This window comes from Haliotis asinina, chromosome 11 (assembly GCF_037392515.1).
Source record: "Haliotis asinina isolate JCU_RB_2024 chromosome 11, JCU_Hal_asi_v2, whole genome shotgun sequence".
NCBI classification, from domain to species: Eukaryota; Metazoa; Mollusca; class Gastropoda; order Lepetellida; family Haliotidae; genus Haliotis; species Haliotis asinina.
This window is the reverse complement of record NC_090290.1, coordinates 40356576-40376330: the sequence shown is the minus strand read 5'-3', so window position 1 is coordinate 40376330 and position 19755 is coordinate 40356576. Positions and strand designations below refer to the sequence as shown.

Genomic DNA, 19755 nt, shown 5'->3' with positions numbered 1-19755 from the left:
GCAAAACTAATACTTTATTACAAAACATATAGGGCAGAGTGAATTTTAATTCCTAAATATAACGAATAGGGAAAATTTCTAAAGTTTGTAAATTGTGACAGCAAGACAGATATATTTGTAGAAAACAATGACCATCACTAGTCAATAAATGATATACTTATCCAACACATAGTAGTATTTTAAAGACAGTGATACCCCGAGCCCCAGAACCCATCTGAAAAATTGAATAATTGAACTGTTTGGTGGATGGTATCGCTGCGAATCATATTTAAGCTTTCATCAACGTGTGGTAATGTAATCAAATATTAAGTACAGTTTGCATCATGAAAGACGCAGACACTGATCATATTCAGTTTTACGACACTTATGTATTGCTACAAAAATATACTACTCAAAAGAAATTTAGGACAATTCCTTCATAGTACCACAATTACTACAATGACAGTTTAAGTATAAAAATTATAAAGTACAAGGTGGCGCATGGCAAGAAAAATTAACCATAGTAACATCAACATGATGAAAGCATCACACGCTCCTTAACTAATTCTGAGTGGTATAAGAGCTTTACCATGAAAGCCAACAGTCAGGTACTCTGCAATAGTTACCATGGTTACAGCAATAATGTGCACTACTAATGGTGTATAAAGTCAATGTGAACATATAAATCTGTGAAGATATAAAAGTGCTAAGTGTGCAGTATAATAGTGACAAATGCTGGCAACAAATACAGTCTATAGAACAGGGGTGAAACGGGATAATGGTATTACTGGAACTGTGGAATATTTGTAGTCATTTTATTAACCTGTGTAACCTTTTCTGAAATGTCTAGAAAGTGAATCATTTTATCAAAATCTATCGAGGTTTGACTCCTGCAGAGAATTTTCTGGATTTTGATCATGTCTCACATACCAAACTGAAGGCCTAAGACCACAATATGTACTGTACCGTGTTAGGAGTGAGTGAGTGAGTGAGTGAGTGAGTGCATGAGTGAGTTGCAGTTTTACTTTGTCTATAAATATAGTTCAGCATTATTCATGGCAGGGCACACCAGAAATCAGCTCCACACATTGTACCTATGTGGGGAATCAAACTGGGGTCTTTGAGGAGAAGGACAAACACTAACTGCAATGCTCCCTCTCTGTGGTAAGAGGACACCGTTTCACCCCTATTAGAGAACAGCACCAAGCAAAGAGGAAAATATTCCTACTAGTGCATTTGTGTTTTACAAACACTGCTACAATTCAATATAGAAACATCCCTTGTTCAACAAGTCTCATCATATGAACACATTTAACAGGAAACTGTACTACAGATTCTAATCAGATCTTCAACATACTGACACAAATTACAAAATAAAATGAACATGGTCTGATATTCAGATTCATTAACATGTTGTTCAGACTTAATTCAAACATTGGTAGAAAATAAGCAATAGCTATGATTGGGTGACGATACCCTCAATTAAAGGCATATGTCATGGTTGGTGTTAACTGCAAACAATATGAATATTAATTATTTACTTGTATTTTGGGGGCAAAAAATCTTCCCTTCGTGAAACTAAACTTCACCAATGTTTACTGATTACATCTTTGTGATACATTCACCCATAATAGTGAGTGATTTGGATTTTATGCCACTTATAGCACTATTCCAGCAATATCACGGAGGGGGTGTCACACCAGAAGTGGGGTGCACACATCGTAACCTTGAGGGGAAATCAAACACAAGGCCTAAATTTTCAAAGCTCTCTTAACCCTAAGAAAGTTAATGTTAATGTTTATGTATGGCACTTACAACTATCTTAGCTCTAAGAGAGCTGCGAAAATCGCAGCCCAGGTGTTGAGTGAACACTTTAATCTCCAGGTTAGAGTTTTACCATTGTGCATGAGATCTTGAAATGTACAGTGTACATAGCAACGCGTCAATGTCGCTACTTTTAGCATGGGGCTTTGGAAATCTGCTATTTTTTATTTGACAACATCTGAATGATGACATCTCTTTTCCATAAAGGAATAAAATTGGCAGAGGTAATAAGGAAATTGATTTTATATTTGTCAGACACCAAGACCGAAAACCTACGAAATAGCGGATATTCTAATGTGTGAAAGTAAATGTCTGGAATACATCGTATAACGGAAACACTGTTAGAAGGTATTCAGGGTTTCTTAGTCTTGACTGCTTTACAGAGAACTTGGTACTTTGGATTTCTTGGGTTTCTTAACAAATAAGGATAAAAAAAATGGCAAGATGTTGAGAGGTACTGGAACTTGAATCACACTTCACGTTCAACTTCCAAAGACGTCAACCCTGACTAGATGTAAGAAATGTCAGGGTAAAAAGGAGCAATATATCGAAGACCGAAAGTCATTCAGAGTACATTAATTAATTCCCTGTCAGCATCAACAAATATTGATCAACAATATGAGTAATGTGAGTGTTAAGACAACAACCAATCAGAGACACTGTACCTCTGAGGAATAGATATTTCAACATAGAGCAGATTGTAACAATGGCTCTTGGTGGTCAGCAAGGTCTTGCTGAAGGAAACATTTAACAACAGGTGCATGAACAACTAGCCCCATATTATTGTTCATCTATGACAACATTCATTGGGATGCTACATCAACTGTGATTTGGAGAAAGTCTAGCATAATGATGTAATTATATATTCAAAGTTCAAAGATTTGGTGTCTCAGGATTTAGGTAAAAATTACAGAAGCCTTGGTACAGATAGGCAAGTGGTCCTTCTGGTATCGCATTTCAAGTGTAAAGACCGCCAAATATTCCTGTCTTAACAAAGTGTACGAGGAACTGCTCAACGTCAAATGCAGATATATAACATTTAGTGAAGTGTTTCCCATAAATAACTTGGTGCTTATGAACTGTTGGTTACCATTTTTACAAGTGACATGCTTCTGAAGTTTCCCCGAACATATGAAAGCTTATTGACAGGCTAACTGGGAGAGAGTCTTTGTCCCTGTCATCAGAACACTTGGTCGAGCTGAGTCTTGTCAAGCTTTACTGAGCAGCTACAGCAGTGTCAGCAGCAGCAATTGTCTCCACCTTCTTCTCCACATCAACATCCACGTCCTTTCCTGTAATGTCAACATGATTGTATTTTCAATGAATTTTCAGTAGGGATGAGTGAGTGAGTGAGTGAGTTTAGTTTTACGCCGCTTTTTAGCAATATTCCAGCAATATCACCGCGGGGGACACCAGCAAATTGGCTTCACACATTGTACCCATGTGGGGTATCGAACCCGGGTCTTCGGCGTGACGAGCGAACGCAATAAACACTAGGCTATCCCACCGCCCCTTCAGTAGGGATGAGTACTGTGAGGGAAACAACTATAGCAACAGCCATAGTCTACTGCAGCATGTTGTTGGGACAGCGATAGTCTATTGCAACCCACTATTGCAATACAATTGCAATAGTTCCTTCTCCATGAGTTGTCCCTTTTGAAGTCATTCCCCAAATAAATGTATAGTTTACATGAAACAAAAACAAGCTGAAATAGTTTCAGTTTCTTTTCATGAGAAAAATCAAAAATTAAATCAAGGGACTGCCCACATCTTAGTGTTCACATTCAAGACTGATTCTGTAAACAAAAGTGCTTGTGCTAAGTGACTGACATAAGGGAGGTAACTCTAACAGTCTTCTATTACTGATGTCTTTCCAAGATGCCATACTCAAGTTCTTTGATCAATGTTCAATTTACAATATTATGCTGGTTGTTGTTTACCTCAGACAATACCAGTCAACCAGAGGCATACACTGCCATGACACCGAGTTCCCAGGCACTCTGAGGCCATAGAGGAAGACAATGTTGATCAAGGAAAATATTAGCTCATAAATCATTATTACTCCTACATATAATACACCATTTGAAAGGTCTAATCCTACTGTTTTTAAATATGAATGTTACATTTTATCATATTATTCAAGTAATATGACTACAACGTAAATAAGTGAATTTCTAAATAATATCTAGGCTTACACATTTATTTGCCTAGATAAATCATTAACTAAGCAAAAATTTAGACAAATTTTTTTCCTATTTGTAACGTCATGATATATACCCTTCCCTTTTCCTTTTATATTTTCATTTTAACGCAATCGGAAATTTATCACAAAAAGATTTTTGGTATAATATGTAAGGATTTCTGGATATCAGTGGCATTCCACCAACACATGATGTTTGTTGACATTGCAGACAAAAAAGTAAACTACAGGGTTTTACTGTCTGCTCTCGTTTACATCGAATACGGGCACAGGAGTGAAGTGTCATCAGCTGGCCGTTTCAGCTGGTTCCCATGGAAGCATCTGGAGTTGCTCATTTGTGGCGTCATTTTAACTTTACGTCACAATATGATTTGAAAAACGTGATGTGTTGATGACACAACAAAACAATTGTTTGCGATGTCAATACGCAGCGAATAGTCTTGCAGTTTCCAGGAATCAAATACCATTTGATCATGTTTTTCAACCAATCAGATTACAGAACACAGTGACTTCTGGTTTACAATGAGCATGACACCTGATCCCATTAGTTGCCTTTTATCATGTTAATGAGAAGCATGAGTTGCAGAATTCTAACCTGGATTTTCAAGAGTCTACTGGCAAGACGGTTTGGGAATGAATGTGATTGTGAGCATTGGCTGTCTATCTTTGGGAGTAAAATACTGCAACATTTGACTTCTCTGAAAGTCGTATGTCACGGTTGTATACTACCCACACCTTGCTAAGGATCAAAACATGGATTCAACGGAAAACTATCAAATTTGGTTTAAATACTTAACATGCTTAAGCTAACAGTTAGCATAGATCATAGGTTTCAGTATGGCACTGCATCTTGTGGATCTCATACCTGCTATTGACATGTGTTGTTCATTCGTCATGTACTCGTTCCATGATTTGCAAAATGATTGATTGGTGCATGATTTGTGCCATTTCTATGGTTATTCATGCATCAAGTAGAGTCAAGTCTCGTTAATCCGACATCATCCGTTCTACAGCAAACTGTCGGATTAACAAGGATGTCAGACTAAATAAATGAGACAAAATTATCTCTGTTTAATTAGCTGCAAAAAAAAAGCTTCAGATAAATCCAATTGTTGGGTAAACAGAGGTCGGATTGACAAGATTTGATTGTACATAAGGTTATAAAATTAACCATATTGTTATTTATCCAGTTTTAAATGGAAACTATTTCCAGTCATAAATCTACGTTTAAGTAAAATGGTGAAATTTTGTGATTGTCAGCAAAGTGTGAGTAGTATACTTTGAATACAAGTCATCTTTACCTTTCGTTTCAGGTTCAGCGTCAGTGGCCTTGACAACCTCCTCCTCTTTGCTTGTTCCCTCTTCTTTCTTCTCTTCAACTTTCTCCTCATCTTTCTTTTCCTCATCCTTCTTTTCTTCTTTCACATCCTCCACAGATGCGACAGCAGCCTCAGCTGCTGCTTCTGCCTGACCTTCACTCTCAACTTTAACCTCACCCTGGCCTTCACCTTCAGTTTTGGCCTCGGCCTCTTCCTTCTTTTCCTCTTCTTTTTCTTTCTTTTTAGCCGGAGTGGCTGCAGCGGCCGGTTCCTCAATAGGTGGCTCTGGTGCATCAAGAGGTTCGTATCCTTCCATGTGACAGTAGCGAGCGCTAAGTTCCCACAACTTTTGGGCCAGTTCTTCATTTTTTGATTCAGCTGATGAATCGACTTCAGCGTGGTCACGGTAAAACTTACCACTCACCCCTGAAAATAATATGAGAATTTCTAAAAACATCATTTGCATCTACAGGTCCAGTGATGGGTAAAAGTGAGGGAAGGAGCAAGTGAGTAAGTTTTAGTTTTACGCTACATTCCAACATTCTCGCAGCTGGGGACGCCAGAAATGGGCTTCACACATTGTACCTATGTGGGGACTTGAACCCATGTCTTCTGGGTGACAAGCAAACACTTTAACAACTAGGCTACACCACTGTCCTGTTGAACTTCGGATTAAAGTAGGTTTCTACAAACTTTTAGTGTTTTCATAGCAACAAAAATCAATATTCTAACCTTTCAGTTTTTCTGACGTAGCAAGTTCAACGATTGCCTTAGCACCCTGTGCTGTTGAACGCGTGACCTTGGTAAAACGTAGGATACCATCAAGGACGTATCGTGTGAAGAACCTCATTGGCGCTGATGCATGCCGCCCCAGATCAGTAGAGGGGATAAACCCTGTAGAAAGAAAACAACTAATTGAACTTAGTCTCAGATCATCCACAATGAAGATGAAAGAACACAAGCCAGGATTAATGTTAAAATATTTGACAACACATAACGTACCTGGACACAGGGCATTGATAGTAACGCCAGAGCCCTCTAGCTTCTTCGTCAGCTCATAGGTGAACAACAGGTTGGCCAGTTTGGAATTCTTGTAAGCCAGGGTACTAGTGTATTTCCCTGCTCCTCCAAGGAACAAATCTTCAAGGTCAAGGCCAGGGAGATCTGAAAGTAAAACCACTTGTTCATCAAATGTTGTTTCTTTGTCATTTAACCCCACACCCAGCACTATTCCAAATATACTGAACAGCAAAATAACTAAAGGTTTCGAAAAAATTAAATCTCACAAAAGTAAACGTTAATGTTTATGTCTTCTACTTAAAAATGTGTTTCTTTTGCTATTCAGTGTATATGGCGGCTGTCAGTAAATAATCTAGTCTAGCCCAGACAATCCAATGATCAACAGAATGAGCACTGATCTAAGTAATTGGGGTACGATAACACATGTAAAACAAGACAGCGAACGTGTCCAACCGATCCTGTTAGTCGCCTCTTACAAAAAGCATAGGTAACTGAGGAGCCATTCCAAACAGGATCTTCACAGATTCATCAAACGCATATGGCACAGTTAAGATACCCTTGTGGATAAGAGTTTGCTCATCACCCAGAGAGAAATAGGTTCAAATCCCCAAATGGGTAGCAACCCTTCATCAAATGTAAAAGTGTGGTGAGGTAGTCTCAGGGTTAAACAGTTCTGGCATCACACCAAACGCAATGAGTTCAATTCCCCACAAGGGCACAATGTGTGACACACATTTCTGGTGTCCCATGCAGTGACATTGCTTAAATATTGCTAAAAGCAGCGTAAAACTACCCTCAGTGAAATTATCCAAACAGACCAAAGGTGGCTTGCAGGCCCCTCAACATGCTGAACTGGATTTAATGTCATTGTCCAGCAATCTCTCAAATCATGGCTCTGAATGCGAAGCTCCTTCCTGGAGACCCTACTAAACTTGTCATGTTTACATTATCTTTCATTACTAACTCTTATTGCGGAAGTTCCCATCATGCAATATTGATGACACGACAACAATCCTGGAGTCTCCTGTGTCACCACCTGTCCTTTTCAGGTCATCCAGCAGAAGGTTCGTCAACAAGAAGTGACCTGAAAACACAGCAAACATACTTCATATCAACCAGGCATAAAAAAGTAAAAGTTGTTTTTCTGATTACCCGACCTCTTTAAGTCAGGTGCCAACCCATTTCTATTTAAGCGGTATGAATATATAAGCTTTCAGACAACACTGTTTTCCCAGGGCACCGATGGACATAGGTCATTCTGACAGAGAAAGTCGACATGATGGCCACAAGATGGATTGAGTAAACAAATGGGGGCACAGTGGGCGAATTGGCAAATTGGCTAAAGCGCCAGGATAGTGATCCTGCGAGGTTGAGGAGCCCACCTGTGACCGGGTGTAAAAACCTTTAGAGTGTGCAGACTCTTTCAGTGTTGTCACAACCCCTAGTGTACAGTTCACAACCCTGTGCACTTAAAAGAACCCACGAATCCGTTGGTATATGACCAGATGGTGGCCACATGAACATTTCATACACCTAGTTGCGGGTACAGCAACGTGCAGTAAACTTGGACAAAGAGCTGTGACTATGTGTCCCAGTCCACCCAGCCGTCAAATGGGTACCTCGTTAGGATGAGAGAGCCACAATAAACATGGTGCGCCTACTGGCAGCAAGAGTTGTATACTCCCCGGGGAGTTGAAATTGAATTACGATGTGCCGTTGAGACTGACATCCAATGATCGAGGGAAAAATACCAGCGCCTTGAGCATGCACTAGTGTGTGGATATGTGCACTATATAAATATCCTATATCTATCTATCTATCTATCTAAATATACACTGATAAAACTTGTGATTAGTTTGCATTTTTTTCTATAAAAAAAATGCAAAAGGAAGAGGTGTAATTTGCAGAGCAAGATTTTTGTTATTTGGCCCCAGATGAACAAAATCAGCACTCTTCATTTCCGAACATGATACTAAAAGATTATTCAAATTCACTGAACCACACAATAAACATTCACTTTTTTAAATTGGTAATCAGTCTAATTCAAACTCAAGTAAATAACATAATAATTGACAGAAAGATTTAAATATTGCCATATATGATCATTAATACTTGAAGACAAATTTCAGACAATTACAAGTGACAATGGTCACAGGTGCCACGACTGTATGATCTGAAAGTCCATAAAGTATGTGGCCTCCTTGAGCGTTGACAACAGCATAGCATCGTCTGTCCTTGGAGTGGATGAGATGGTTGAGGAACTTGTGCCAGGACTTGGTGATACGGCTGAAAGAATTCAGCTGCAGTTGTTGGTCTTAGTTCCCACATCATTGAATCTCGTCTCACAAGTGTTCTATCGGGTTTACGTCTGGACAAAGGGCAGGCCATTGAAGAGTTTGTATGCCGTGTTGACAGAGAAAGTCTCTAGTTGCTTTGGCAATTTGGGCATGCGTGTCGTCCGGTTGAAAGACACGGTTTCCATGACTACCAAAATGTGGCACAATGAAGGGTCTCAGCACTTGAATAATGTTACACCATTTCTTCTACCACCATTATTCTGGAACAGCATAGGGCCTAGTTTGTGACTGAAAGCAATAGCAGCCTACACCATTATGTTCAGATCATCCACAAAATGCTCCCTGCATCGTAGCCACACTCTCACACTGCCATCGTGACGCAATACTGGCTTGCATCAAAGGAAACTACAGTTCGCCACTTCAGGTGACGCCAATTTCGATGATGTGGCCCACTGGAGAAAAGCATGACATGTTTTTCGCATCAAATACAGAATATGAAACCAAATTTCCTGGAACATTGGCTACTAACCAGGTCTAGCTAACATGAACGAGAGTCTTATAAATTAGAATTATAAATGCCATATATCTGTAATCAGCAAAGTCACAATTTCAAGATCTCTCTCATATACCTGCCAAGATCTGTTGAAAGATATGAAATGGTTTTCTGAGTTCTGCGCTGGGAATGAAGTCCATCCCTTCATTTTGAGACTAAGTCCGAAATGTTTCCATGGAAACCAAGAAAATAATACATCACAAAAACCTTTAAAAACCAAAAGGCAACACTCTGGGGTTGGTCACACATATCTGCCAAGTTTTACTGACAGATATAAGAACTTTTTGAGTTCTGCTCCGGAAACGAAACACACACCTCACTTTTCAGACTAGGTCCATAACGTTTCAATGGAAACCGAGAAAATAATAAATCACAAAATCCTGTACATAGCAAAAGGCACCACTTTAGGTTCCGATTGATATAGCTACCAAGTTTTACAGAAAAATATTGAATGGTTTTTGATTTCTGCTCCGGAAACAAAGCCCACCCCACCAATTTGAGACTAATTCCAAAACATTTCCATGGAAACCAGGAAAATAATTAAATCACAAAAACCTGTAAATAGCAAAAGGCACCACTCTGGGGTCTGCAACACATATCTACTACGTTTTACTGACAAATACTTAGAACTGAGTTCTGCTCCGGAAACGAAACACACCTCTCACTTTTGAGACTATGCCTTAAACATTTCCATGGAGACCAAGAAAATAATAAACCACAAAAACCTGTAAATACCAAAAGTCATCACTATAGGTTCAGACTGATATATCTACCAAGTTTTGCAGAAAAATATTGAACGGTTTTTTAGTTCTGCTCCGGAAACAAAGCCCACCCCACCATAACACCAAAATGTTCCATGGAAAAACAAAAAAAATATAAATGCCAAAAATCTGTAAATAGCAAAAGGCACAACCATTGGCTGAGATTACTATATCTATCAAGTTTGGTCAAAAAAATATTGAACGGTTTCTGAATTATGCTCAGGAAACAAAATGATTACGGACGGACGGACAGACGAGGCGTCGACTATATCCCCCCGCATTACATGCCGGGGGATAACAATCTCTATAATACTCATTATAACACATGACAATGTATATGATTTTAAGAACAAAAACCATCAAATACAGTGTTTTGAAATTTTGTTCATTAAATATCTACATGAACAGTCAGGTTAGCCAGAAACAACCTTAACTTGATCAGACCAGCCATTTACCAGACAATGTCATTCGGATGTGTCTCAGTGTACATGCTTTGAATTGCTTGTTAGCAAACACTCTCAAATATTGATAAAAAGAACGGATGAAACTAAATGTCCTCAATCCTTAAAACTGAAGAAAGAAAGAAATGCAAAATCGTACAGTCAGTTTGATTTTTCAAAAGAGCTAATCTACAAAGATGGAATCTGACTGCAACAGACAAAGAATGTGCGACTGAGTTTTGTTTTACGCTGCACTCAGATATATTCCAGGTGCATGGCAGCAGTCTGTGAATAATTGAGCCAGGATCAAACAATCCAGTGAACAACATCATGAACATCTATCTACTTAACTGACCCGTGAAGGTCCCGGGGTAGAATAGGCCTTCAGCAACCCATGCTTGTCATAAAAGGTGACGATGCTTGTCGCAAGAGGCGACTAACGGGATCGGGTGGTCCGGCTCGCTGACTTGGTTGACACATGTCATCGGTTCCCAACTGCGCAGATCAATGCTCATGTTGCTGATCACTGGATTGTCTGGTCCAGACTCGACTATTTACAGACCGCCGCCATATAACTGGAATATTGCTGAGTGAGGAGTGAAACTAAACTCACTCACTCTACATAACTGAGTTATGATGACATGTGTCAACCAAGTCAGCTAGCATCAGCACCTGCTCCTGCCAGTCGCCTCTAATGACAAGCATGGGTTACTGAAGATCAATTCTTCACGGGTAAACAGATAAGGAAGACAATTATCATATTCATAACAGTTGTTAGAGATATCTGACACTGAACCAGGGGTTCAAAAATATGTTGAAAAGACACTTGCCACAGGGCAAGTGACTTCAAGAAAGTAACTTGTCCTGATTAATATTCCACTTGCTCTGATTTTATGACACAATGAGTGATGTTAATGTTTACTGGACTATTCATCGAAGAGTGAGTGATAATTTCACTCTCTACTAGCTCTACTTTATTATTATTGGGAACATTCATAGCTTCATTATCAGCAGATATGAAATGAAATCCAAGATTATTTGCAGTTTGAAACTGTAAGTGGAAATTATCTAGTAGACCACGGACAAGAAAGATACTATTAGTTGATTGCCCGAAACGAAAAGTGACTTGTCTCAGGCGTCGGGCGATGGGATTTTTTAACCCCTGCACCGAACCAGTTAATAAATCTGCTGCAAGTGGAAACAAATAGTCATACCTAAGTGGTTTGTTCCCATGGAGAGTTCGAAGTTGTCTTTAGTGAAGTATCGCTTGTTGTCCTTGCCATACAGGTAGATACCAGCGTTGTTGATAAGGCCATGAAGCTTGCGTCCTGATTGGTGAAAGTCCTCAACAAACTGTCGCACAGAGGACAGGTCCGCCAAATCCAACTGCAATACATTTACGTTGTTTCACCTTGCATTTTCTCCATGCATGATGCAATAACATCTTGCCTGATTCAAAACAGAATCTTCACTAAGATTTCTGAGAACCCCATGAAAATGATATGAGCGGTCCAAACAGGCAATGTGAGTGAACAAGGGAGTAACTATGGTTTAAAACAGCTTTCACTTTCAGCAGTATTCCAACAATAACATGGCTGGGGATGACAGAAATTGGCTTCACACATTTTCACAGCATTAAACAACAAAATCAAGACAAAGAAAAAATGTTTTGCTGTGTAGATATTAAAAGTAATCAGAACTGGTGTTGTCTGTGAAACATAATGAACATTGTTGCTCCGTGCTGGTTTGTTGTTGAATGCTGCACTCGGCAATATTCCAGCTATGATGAGGGGTGTAAATAAGGAGCTTGGTCTTGACAATCCTATGATCAGCAGAAAGAGCATCAATCTGCAGAAAGGGGATACGATGACATGTGTAAACCCTATCAATGAGCCTGATCACCCTATCCCATAAGTCACCTCTTACAACAAGCATGGGCACTGAAAACCAATTCTAACCCGGTTTTCAAGTGTGAGGTTGTCAGGGACATCGACTGGGTCATCTCAAGATAACCAACTCTACCCAGATCCTCATAATATATGTCCCACAGGGAATAAAAGATAATCCTACTTGATTTAAGCATCAACTTCTTACCTGCATGAAGCTGGCAAGAGCATTGGGGTTAGCCTTGAGAATCTTCCCAACGGCTGCTTTCCCCTTTTCTTCGTTTCTACAAGCCAGTATCACCTCATTTCCCCCATCACACAGGTACTTAGCAGCCTCAAACCCGATCCCCGAGTTGGCTCCTGTCACAATGATAACTCGCCCAGTCATTGTGGGTACTGTGTCAGAGCTGAAACACAACAATAGTCAAGTTTTCAATTCCAGGAGCAGTGCAGGCTTTTCCTCTACAATAAATGTATCACAGTTCTTAACTTCCTCAGCTACTACCTCATTTAGAAAGTGGTCAAAAGCAACATATGTCATGTTTGGGATTTCACTTTCCTAGTGAAATACAAATTCTAGTAGTTTTTTGGCATCATGAAATAGCTTTCAGATGTGGGAGCCGTGCCAGTTTACACTTATCAGAGGGGTACACAAAGTATGAAGTCTAGATTACCAGTTTCAGTTTTGTGGAAGTCGCGGAGGTTGAGCGGGCTAGGCAGCTGACTTTGTGAGCTGGCGATTAGGTGCCTGACTCTGAGGGTGCGGGTTCAAATGCCAGATGGGATTCAACCAAAAAAGTACTAGAATTTGTACTTTACTAAGAAAGTGAAATCACAAATATGACATATGTTGCTTCAGTGCTTTGTTACGTGCACCCAACATCACAAAGTGCAACCTAGTTATTAGAGTTTCAGACTAACTTGCACCAGGTGCAACTCCATACTCCAACGTCTCAATAAAACATTTAAATAATTTAAAATATTAATAGTACATTTCCTTTATTACGTATTGCAATAAAATTTGGCTGATGCAACTAGGCTGTTATCTCAGGTTACATCTGGTGCAATGTCCTGTTACTTTGGCACACCATTTATGAACACTGCTGCAAGTAGGTTAACTTCTCTTAAAAGTTGAATCGAGCCCTGAGCTCTCTTGCTGAACACTAGGCTATCCCACTCGTGATTAAGATTATGAGAATACTGGGGTACCAAAACAAATAAACTGTAGAATAAACTTTGAAACTTGAAAGTTTAAGAACCTGAAGCAACCAGAAATAGATGATCCATATAACATAACGTCAACAATACATTCTGGAAGTAACATGACCCGTAGTAAATACCAATGAGGCCACACCTCCGACAACTGTCAAAATGTGATACAAGTAAAAATGAAGCCAAATCCAAATGAGCTGGTGATGTGGATTGTTGTAATAGCTATGCTCACCACTTTAGGTCCTGTTTAATATATATCAGGCAAGTTTTGTTGAAAGATACTGAATGATTTTTGAGTTGTGCTTATTTACCTCTAAGCGTTATCACTGGCTTGTGAACGATGCAATGTTACGAATGGATAGGGTCCCAGTTACCCCAAAACTGCAGTCATGCATTTAATCATGTACAAGGAAGACCACACAGTTTCTGCCTTGTATACATATTCATCACAAGCCATTTATCAGGTTCCTGATGGGGTATACTGTTCAGGCTAAATCAATAAAATTGTCCCATTGTAACCATGAGCACAGACTTAATTACTTGATTACATTCTCTTCCAACAGAGGTTACTCAGGTCATATCTGTTCTCATACAGCCCTTTCATGGTACGAGTGTCCAGGATTCGTGATTGGTTACAATCAGATACAATTGTGCAATCAGCAATGTTGTTTCAAAAGTGATCATTTGCATGGATTCAGTAATTTCTCTATCATTTGGGAAAGCTTTTAACTTTTTCCCTTGTACGATGCTCAAACGTTTCTTCTAAACAGAAGTCAGTCATGCAATGATGTAATGGCATCTCTATCGCCTTCCTCGACGACAACAACCAAGCTAGCCATTAAATGTCTTATATGTCACATCAACAAAAACATCTCGTCAATTGATTCTTGCACTCTATTGTTAGTTTCTCGTTTTCAGATAAACATGAAATACCGAATCTAGCCTGTGCATGTTGATCCATGCTGGCCGCCATGTTGGATTTAAGTTGATATAACATATGCTCTTGGATAGAAAGAAGGGAGATAATTCCTGTTGCGAATTTTTGCCATTTGGGGTTTTACAAGAACCAGGATTATGGCTGTAGTAGAAAAGACATATGTAGGGACTTAAGTAACCAATGTGGGAAGGGAATGACTTTATTAGGGCTGCCATGAATGAGTGAGTTTAGTTTTACATCACTTTTAGGAATATTCCAGCAATATCACAGCAGGGGACACCAGAAATTTTACCAAAGTAGAGAATCGAACTGCCATAAATACACTATGAGGTGACCTGGATATGTATATTGTACAGCAACTTTAGTGCAATGAATATGAAAACATATTTACAAATACAATATTGAGGTAGAAAGTCATTTAAAACAATAAACAGTTATTTGACATGGTGAAAAATCATTTGTTTTCTTACTTATCATAGGGACAACTGTAAAGCACATCACTAAATCATAAAAGCCAATTTTTCTTCAACATAAGTCACCAGTCAAGTATTTTACAATGTCTGTATGGAGCAAAACAGGGCTGCAACAAACACACTACGTGGTGAATACGAATCACGATATGTATTATGAATACTGGGTAACAAATATGAATAATTATTCATGAATACAATATTGTAGTCAGGTGACTGATGCACAATATGTAGTCTGTCATACACACCCTGAAGCAAATATATCCAAGAAAGCCCATGCAAGTCTAGATTCCCTTAGCTTCTGAAACTGAAGAAAGCTTCAGGGTTCCATTTCATTATATTGTTTTTTATTCACTATGAACGTTTTTCAACAAAATATTTTCATTTCAAAAACTTAACTTGTCACAGCAATTACCAGAGATGTCATGCCACTCAGATTTGGTATGAACTAGTTTCAGTCGACAGTCCCATGTGTGACCTTGGCAAACTAAAATGACTTGCAATACTGAAATGCCATTCTTGCATATCTCACTTTGGAAAAGGACATAGGGGTTCAAGTAAAACACACTTCCTAAAAAAAACCATACATATTCGTTCATATTTGGTTCTGGTGATCACGAGTAATGAACTGAATTCATGAAGGGCTATGGTTCGATTCACCGAACAGAGCTCCCATTAAGGCACGTATTTGTATATTTTACTCAATAAAAATCACATTTCCTCAATTAATTACAAAACTGGGAGTACCAAAAACACATACTAATCACTTAAAACCCATTATGTCTATTATACCCTGAGTACTTTACTCAATTAACTAAACTGGCTTGCGTATGATAATTCGTCATTGTACCCAAACTCTACAACGGCGTTAGCAAACAATGCCTATAACATACGCATGCCATTATAGCCGTGGCCACTGTCCGGAGTTTACTGTAGTAGTCCCATAACTTGCATGTTGAATGTTTTTAAACGAGCGAAATTAATGAGAAGCATTTATATTTTTTATGTTTAGAAGTGTTGATTACCCAATGAGGAATAGAAGTGAGTGAGTTTAGTTTTACGCCGCACCCAGCAATATTCCAGCTATATGGCGGCGGTCTGTAAATAACCGAGTCTGGACCAGAAAATCCAGTGACCAACAACACGAGCATCGATCTGCACAATTGGGAACCGATGACATGTGTCAACCAAGTCAGCGAGTCTGACCACCCGATCCCGTTAGTCGCCTCTTGCGACAAGCATAGTCGCTTTTTATGGCAAGCATGGGTTGCTGAAGGCCTATTCTACCCCGGGACCTTCACGGGTCTAAGGATTAGAAACTGTGCAAATGTACTCAATTCTTTAACGTTTAACTTTAGGATAATGGGAGTATACAAAGCCCACCAGTTACTCCTAAAAAAATGCAATTACTAATACATAAACAGACATGGGAGTAAATACTCAGCAGCTTGAAAATTATCTGGAGGTCTGAAAGAATATGAGAGAGTCAAAACAGCTTTAATGCACAACACTTTCACATAGAGCAAGTTCACCCTGGCAAATGAAAATATATGACATACACATATCAACACAACCTGCGGATCCTTAAAAACAGATCCACTGACACAAAAGAATTCTATACTTAGAGCAGATTGGAAAAGCAAAACAGGATGTTTATATTTCAGTACAGAGATTGATGATCTGCATGTGCATAGACTATGACAAAGATGTATTATATTTTAGGCTCAATGTAAAAGCCGGGGTTCTTTTAAAGTAAGGTTTTCACCAAGCAAAAATGATAACATTGCTGGAAAATTGCCCAGTGTGGTGATAAACCAAAAAGTCCCCACAACTGAGTAATGACTTGTAGTACCCCCATCAAGAGCCTCATTTATCACAAGGAAATGATGACAGGAAAATGAGGGTGGGGGGTGGGGGTGGGGTTCATTAGTCCTATATTTATTCTGTTCATCCTTATGAGAGCAATTTCTCCTCTGAATTTATACTTTCAAGAAATGGGAGTGTGAAAATCAACAATGAAGTGAGAAAAACCATTTCAAGTAGTGTTTCACAACTAACCATTAGCCCATGTAAACAAATGTAGCTGTGGTTCACCAGGTGCTACAGTATGATGCAAAGCCAGTCATATATTATTTACTTATTAGTTAACTCAAAACAATACCCATCCAAACCAATGAAACAGAAATGTAATGAAACTTCGTTTGACAATGAATCAACGATACCCACATGTCTCCGAATACAATTTTGAAAAGTCAGCTGTATCAGAAATAATTAGCTTGATCTAAAAATAGATCTTTCTACATCTCAGACTGCAGAGCTTGTCATTAACATATGATTAACACTCTGATGGGAAGAAGTTACATTGTCATCGATTGATTAAATTAAAACATAAAAGATGAAGCGCTGACACGTAAACAAACAAGCACTCATGGTGTGGCGGGTCGGTCGGTCTGTCGGTGCGAGTCACTTCGCAGTCCGAGTAAGTCGATCACAACTGTCAGACGAATGAAATCTTTTAACACCTCCTTCAACTACAAATAACGCAACATGCAGCCAATAGTAAGTGAACAGGATAGTAATACATTATCGTTCATGAATTAAAAAGAGTAAACTCACCCAAATTTTCTTTAACACGTTGAAAAGCGTGACAGTAAACGTGCAAAATGCCTCTTTCCCGCCCGATGACCGTAAATATTGTTGAGAGGTCAAGGCCGTAGAACTATAATGTCTGAACGAGGCTTTACTTCACAGTTACCCCCCTTTGGTCCATGGGGCACTGCCTCGCCCCCCACAATCTTTTCTTATTGATATTGAATAGTAATGAAAATCTGGAGTTTTTTAAATTACCCATTGGTTGCAAATATCGATTTTAGTTAAGCAGAGATCGCCAGGATGGTCTTAACACTAAAAGCGTTTTGAGTGAACTGGATTAGGAAACCACGCTCTGTTTTTTTTCTAATAAGGCAACAACCCATTTAACTTTGAACATTATAAGCTAAAGTTACCACTTAACGATATAAAAATAGGACTACCTAGGGGAGGGAGAAGTAACTTATTTATAACTGTTGATTATTTTCCTTTTTAAGAACATTCCTGTCGCGGCGACAATGAATACAGACATTATGAAATGAGTATTGTCAGAGGGACATATATATGTATTGCTCCCTTTATAAGAATATTGTAATGTAAGGTAGACGTGAATATCATCACGGCTGTGTATACGATGTTGGAGTGCTTTAACGTCAGTATGACATTTTTACCATGCAGACGATGGGTAGCTAGCCTGGAGGTTATAGCGTTCGCTCGTCTTACACTGCGTGAAGTCCATTTCTGATGTCCTCTTGCGTGATATTGCTGAAATATTGCTTAGAGCGATGTAATATCAAACTCACCCAATCACTCATTCATTCACATGCCTCGGTTATTCATAAAGACCGAAAGCACTTTCATTTTATTCAAATCTCAGCAAATGATAGTCAATCTAAAGTAAAACTATATTCTACCTTAAACCCTGCTAAGGACAAATATACGTTTCATATTACCAAACATTTGCATCATCATCATCATCATCATCATCATCATCATCACCATCATCATCATCATCATCATCATCATCATCATCACCACCACCACCACCACCAGTGCAAAGCTCTGATACCACTGATTACGACAACGATGACGCAGTGACACGTAATCCATATATTAACGACCCGCATGAGTATCGTTGCAAAAGATGGACCCGTGAAAATACGAATTAGAAATGTCCTTCATCAGCCCATGCTTGCCGTAATTATAAGAGGCGTATCGAAGCTGCGAGGATTGACTCTCACGCTGTGACGATCACTGGGTTATCTGGCCCAGACTTCTTCATGTACAGTCAGCCGCCACATAGCTGGAATATTGCTGAGTAGCGTTATACAATGAGCGAACAAACAAAACGACAACCTTACTCTGGTTGAGGGGACACCGTTTTAGATTGGTCCCGAGCGGGTCGTTAGTCATATGGGTCGAAAATGCAGATCGAGTTGTCAGTATCGGCGATCACGATCGAGATCGTCTGTCCTTGAGAGCAGGTTGATCGTTGTTGATCACACCAATCATTGGCCAAGATTCGATTTTGTACAGATGATAGGGATGGAGTCGTGTTGAGTGCAACGTTAAACGACCATCAAACAAAACAAAGAACGGTGTATGTATTCCTCACAAACTATTATGGCTTATTAAAAGTTATTTGGCAGTGAAACGATACGCCAAAGATAGGCAACAGTTTCAATCTACCCACAGGGTCTTGTATTGCTGAAAACAAGCATACACTGATATCCATATACATCTTGTTATGCATATGAATATCAGTGTAGGCTTGTTTGACCCAGGATGTTTTATTTTCAGCAATACAAGCCCCTGTGAATCTACCTCCACGTCACTGACAAACTAACGACCCTTCACCTCCTCGTCGCCATGTCGCCACCCCTGATCCTTACCTTTCTCCGTCCATATTTGACAAAATAAAGCCGATGAAGGACACTTAGAAAACTCTGTTCGGTACGTTCATCGACAGGTAAGTAAATCCAGTGAATGCCCAGCCCGCGTTCACTGCTGTCGTTCTCTATATTGACACATGTTTGGTAATCAAGGCAGGTAGTCTCGGTATAAACTAGGCCAACAACCCTTAACCGTGGCCTGTTTGTTTAGCTGGGTCGCTCGGACTGAGTTATTTATATATTTGCCACATCTGTTATATAACATCGCTTTGAGTGAGTATAATGTTTCGCCGCATTTAGGAATATCCAAGCAATATCACGGGAGGGGGACACCAGATATGGACTTTACACGCTGTAACCATTTGGGAATCGAACC

General features: G+C 39.3%; 1 protein-coding gene across 2 annotated transcripts; it reads right to left on the bottom strand.

Moving 5' to 3' along the window:
- Window positions 1–1963: 1963 nt before the first annotated feature.
- On the bottom strand, window positions 1964–19499 carry LOC137255235 (retinol dehydrogenase 12-like). Of its 2 annotated transcripts, none has more exons than XM_067792672.1 (8): window positions 19380–19499; window positions 12488–12686; window positions 11608–11779; window positions 7307–7426; window positions 6325–6486; window positions 6055–6216; window positions 5305–5748; window positions 1964–3095 (listed from the first exon to the last, which is right to left on the bottom strand). In XM_067792672.1, exons 1-8 carry the CDS (start codon window positions 19391–19393, stop codon window positions 3019–3021), a joined length of 1350 nt encoding a protein of 449 aa, XP_067648773.1. In that variant the 5' UTR covers window positions 19394–19499; the 3' UTR covers window positions 1964–3018. The 2 variants fall into 2 exon arrangements, with proteins under 2 accessions (XP_067648773.1, XP_067648774.1); XM_067792673.1 differs by lacking the exon at window positions 19380–19499 and adding an exon at window positions 17515–17626.
- Window positions 19500–19755: the final 256 nt, after the last annotated feature.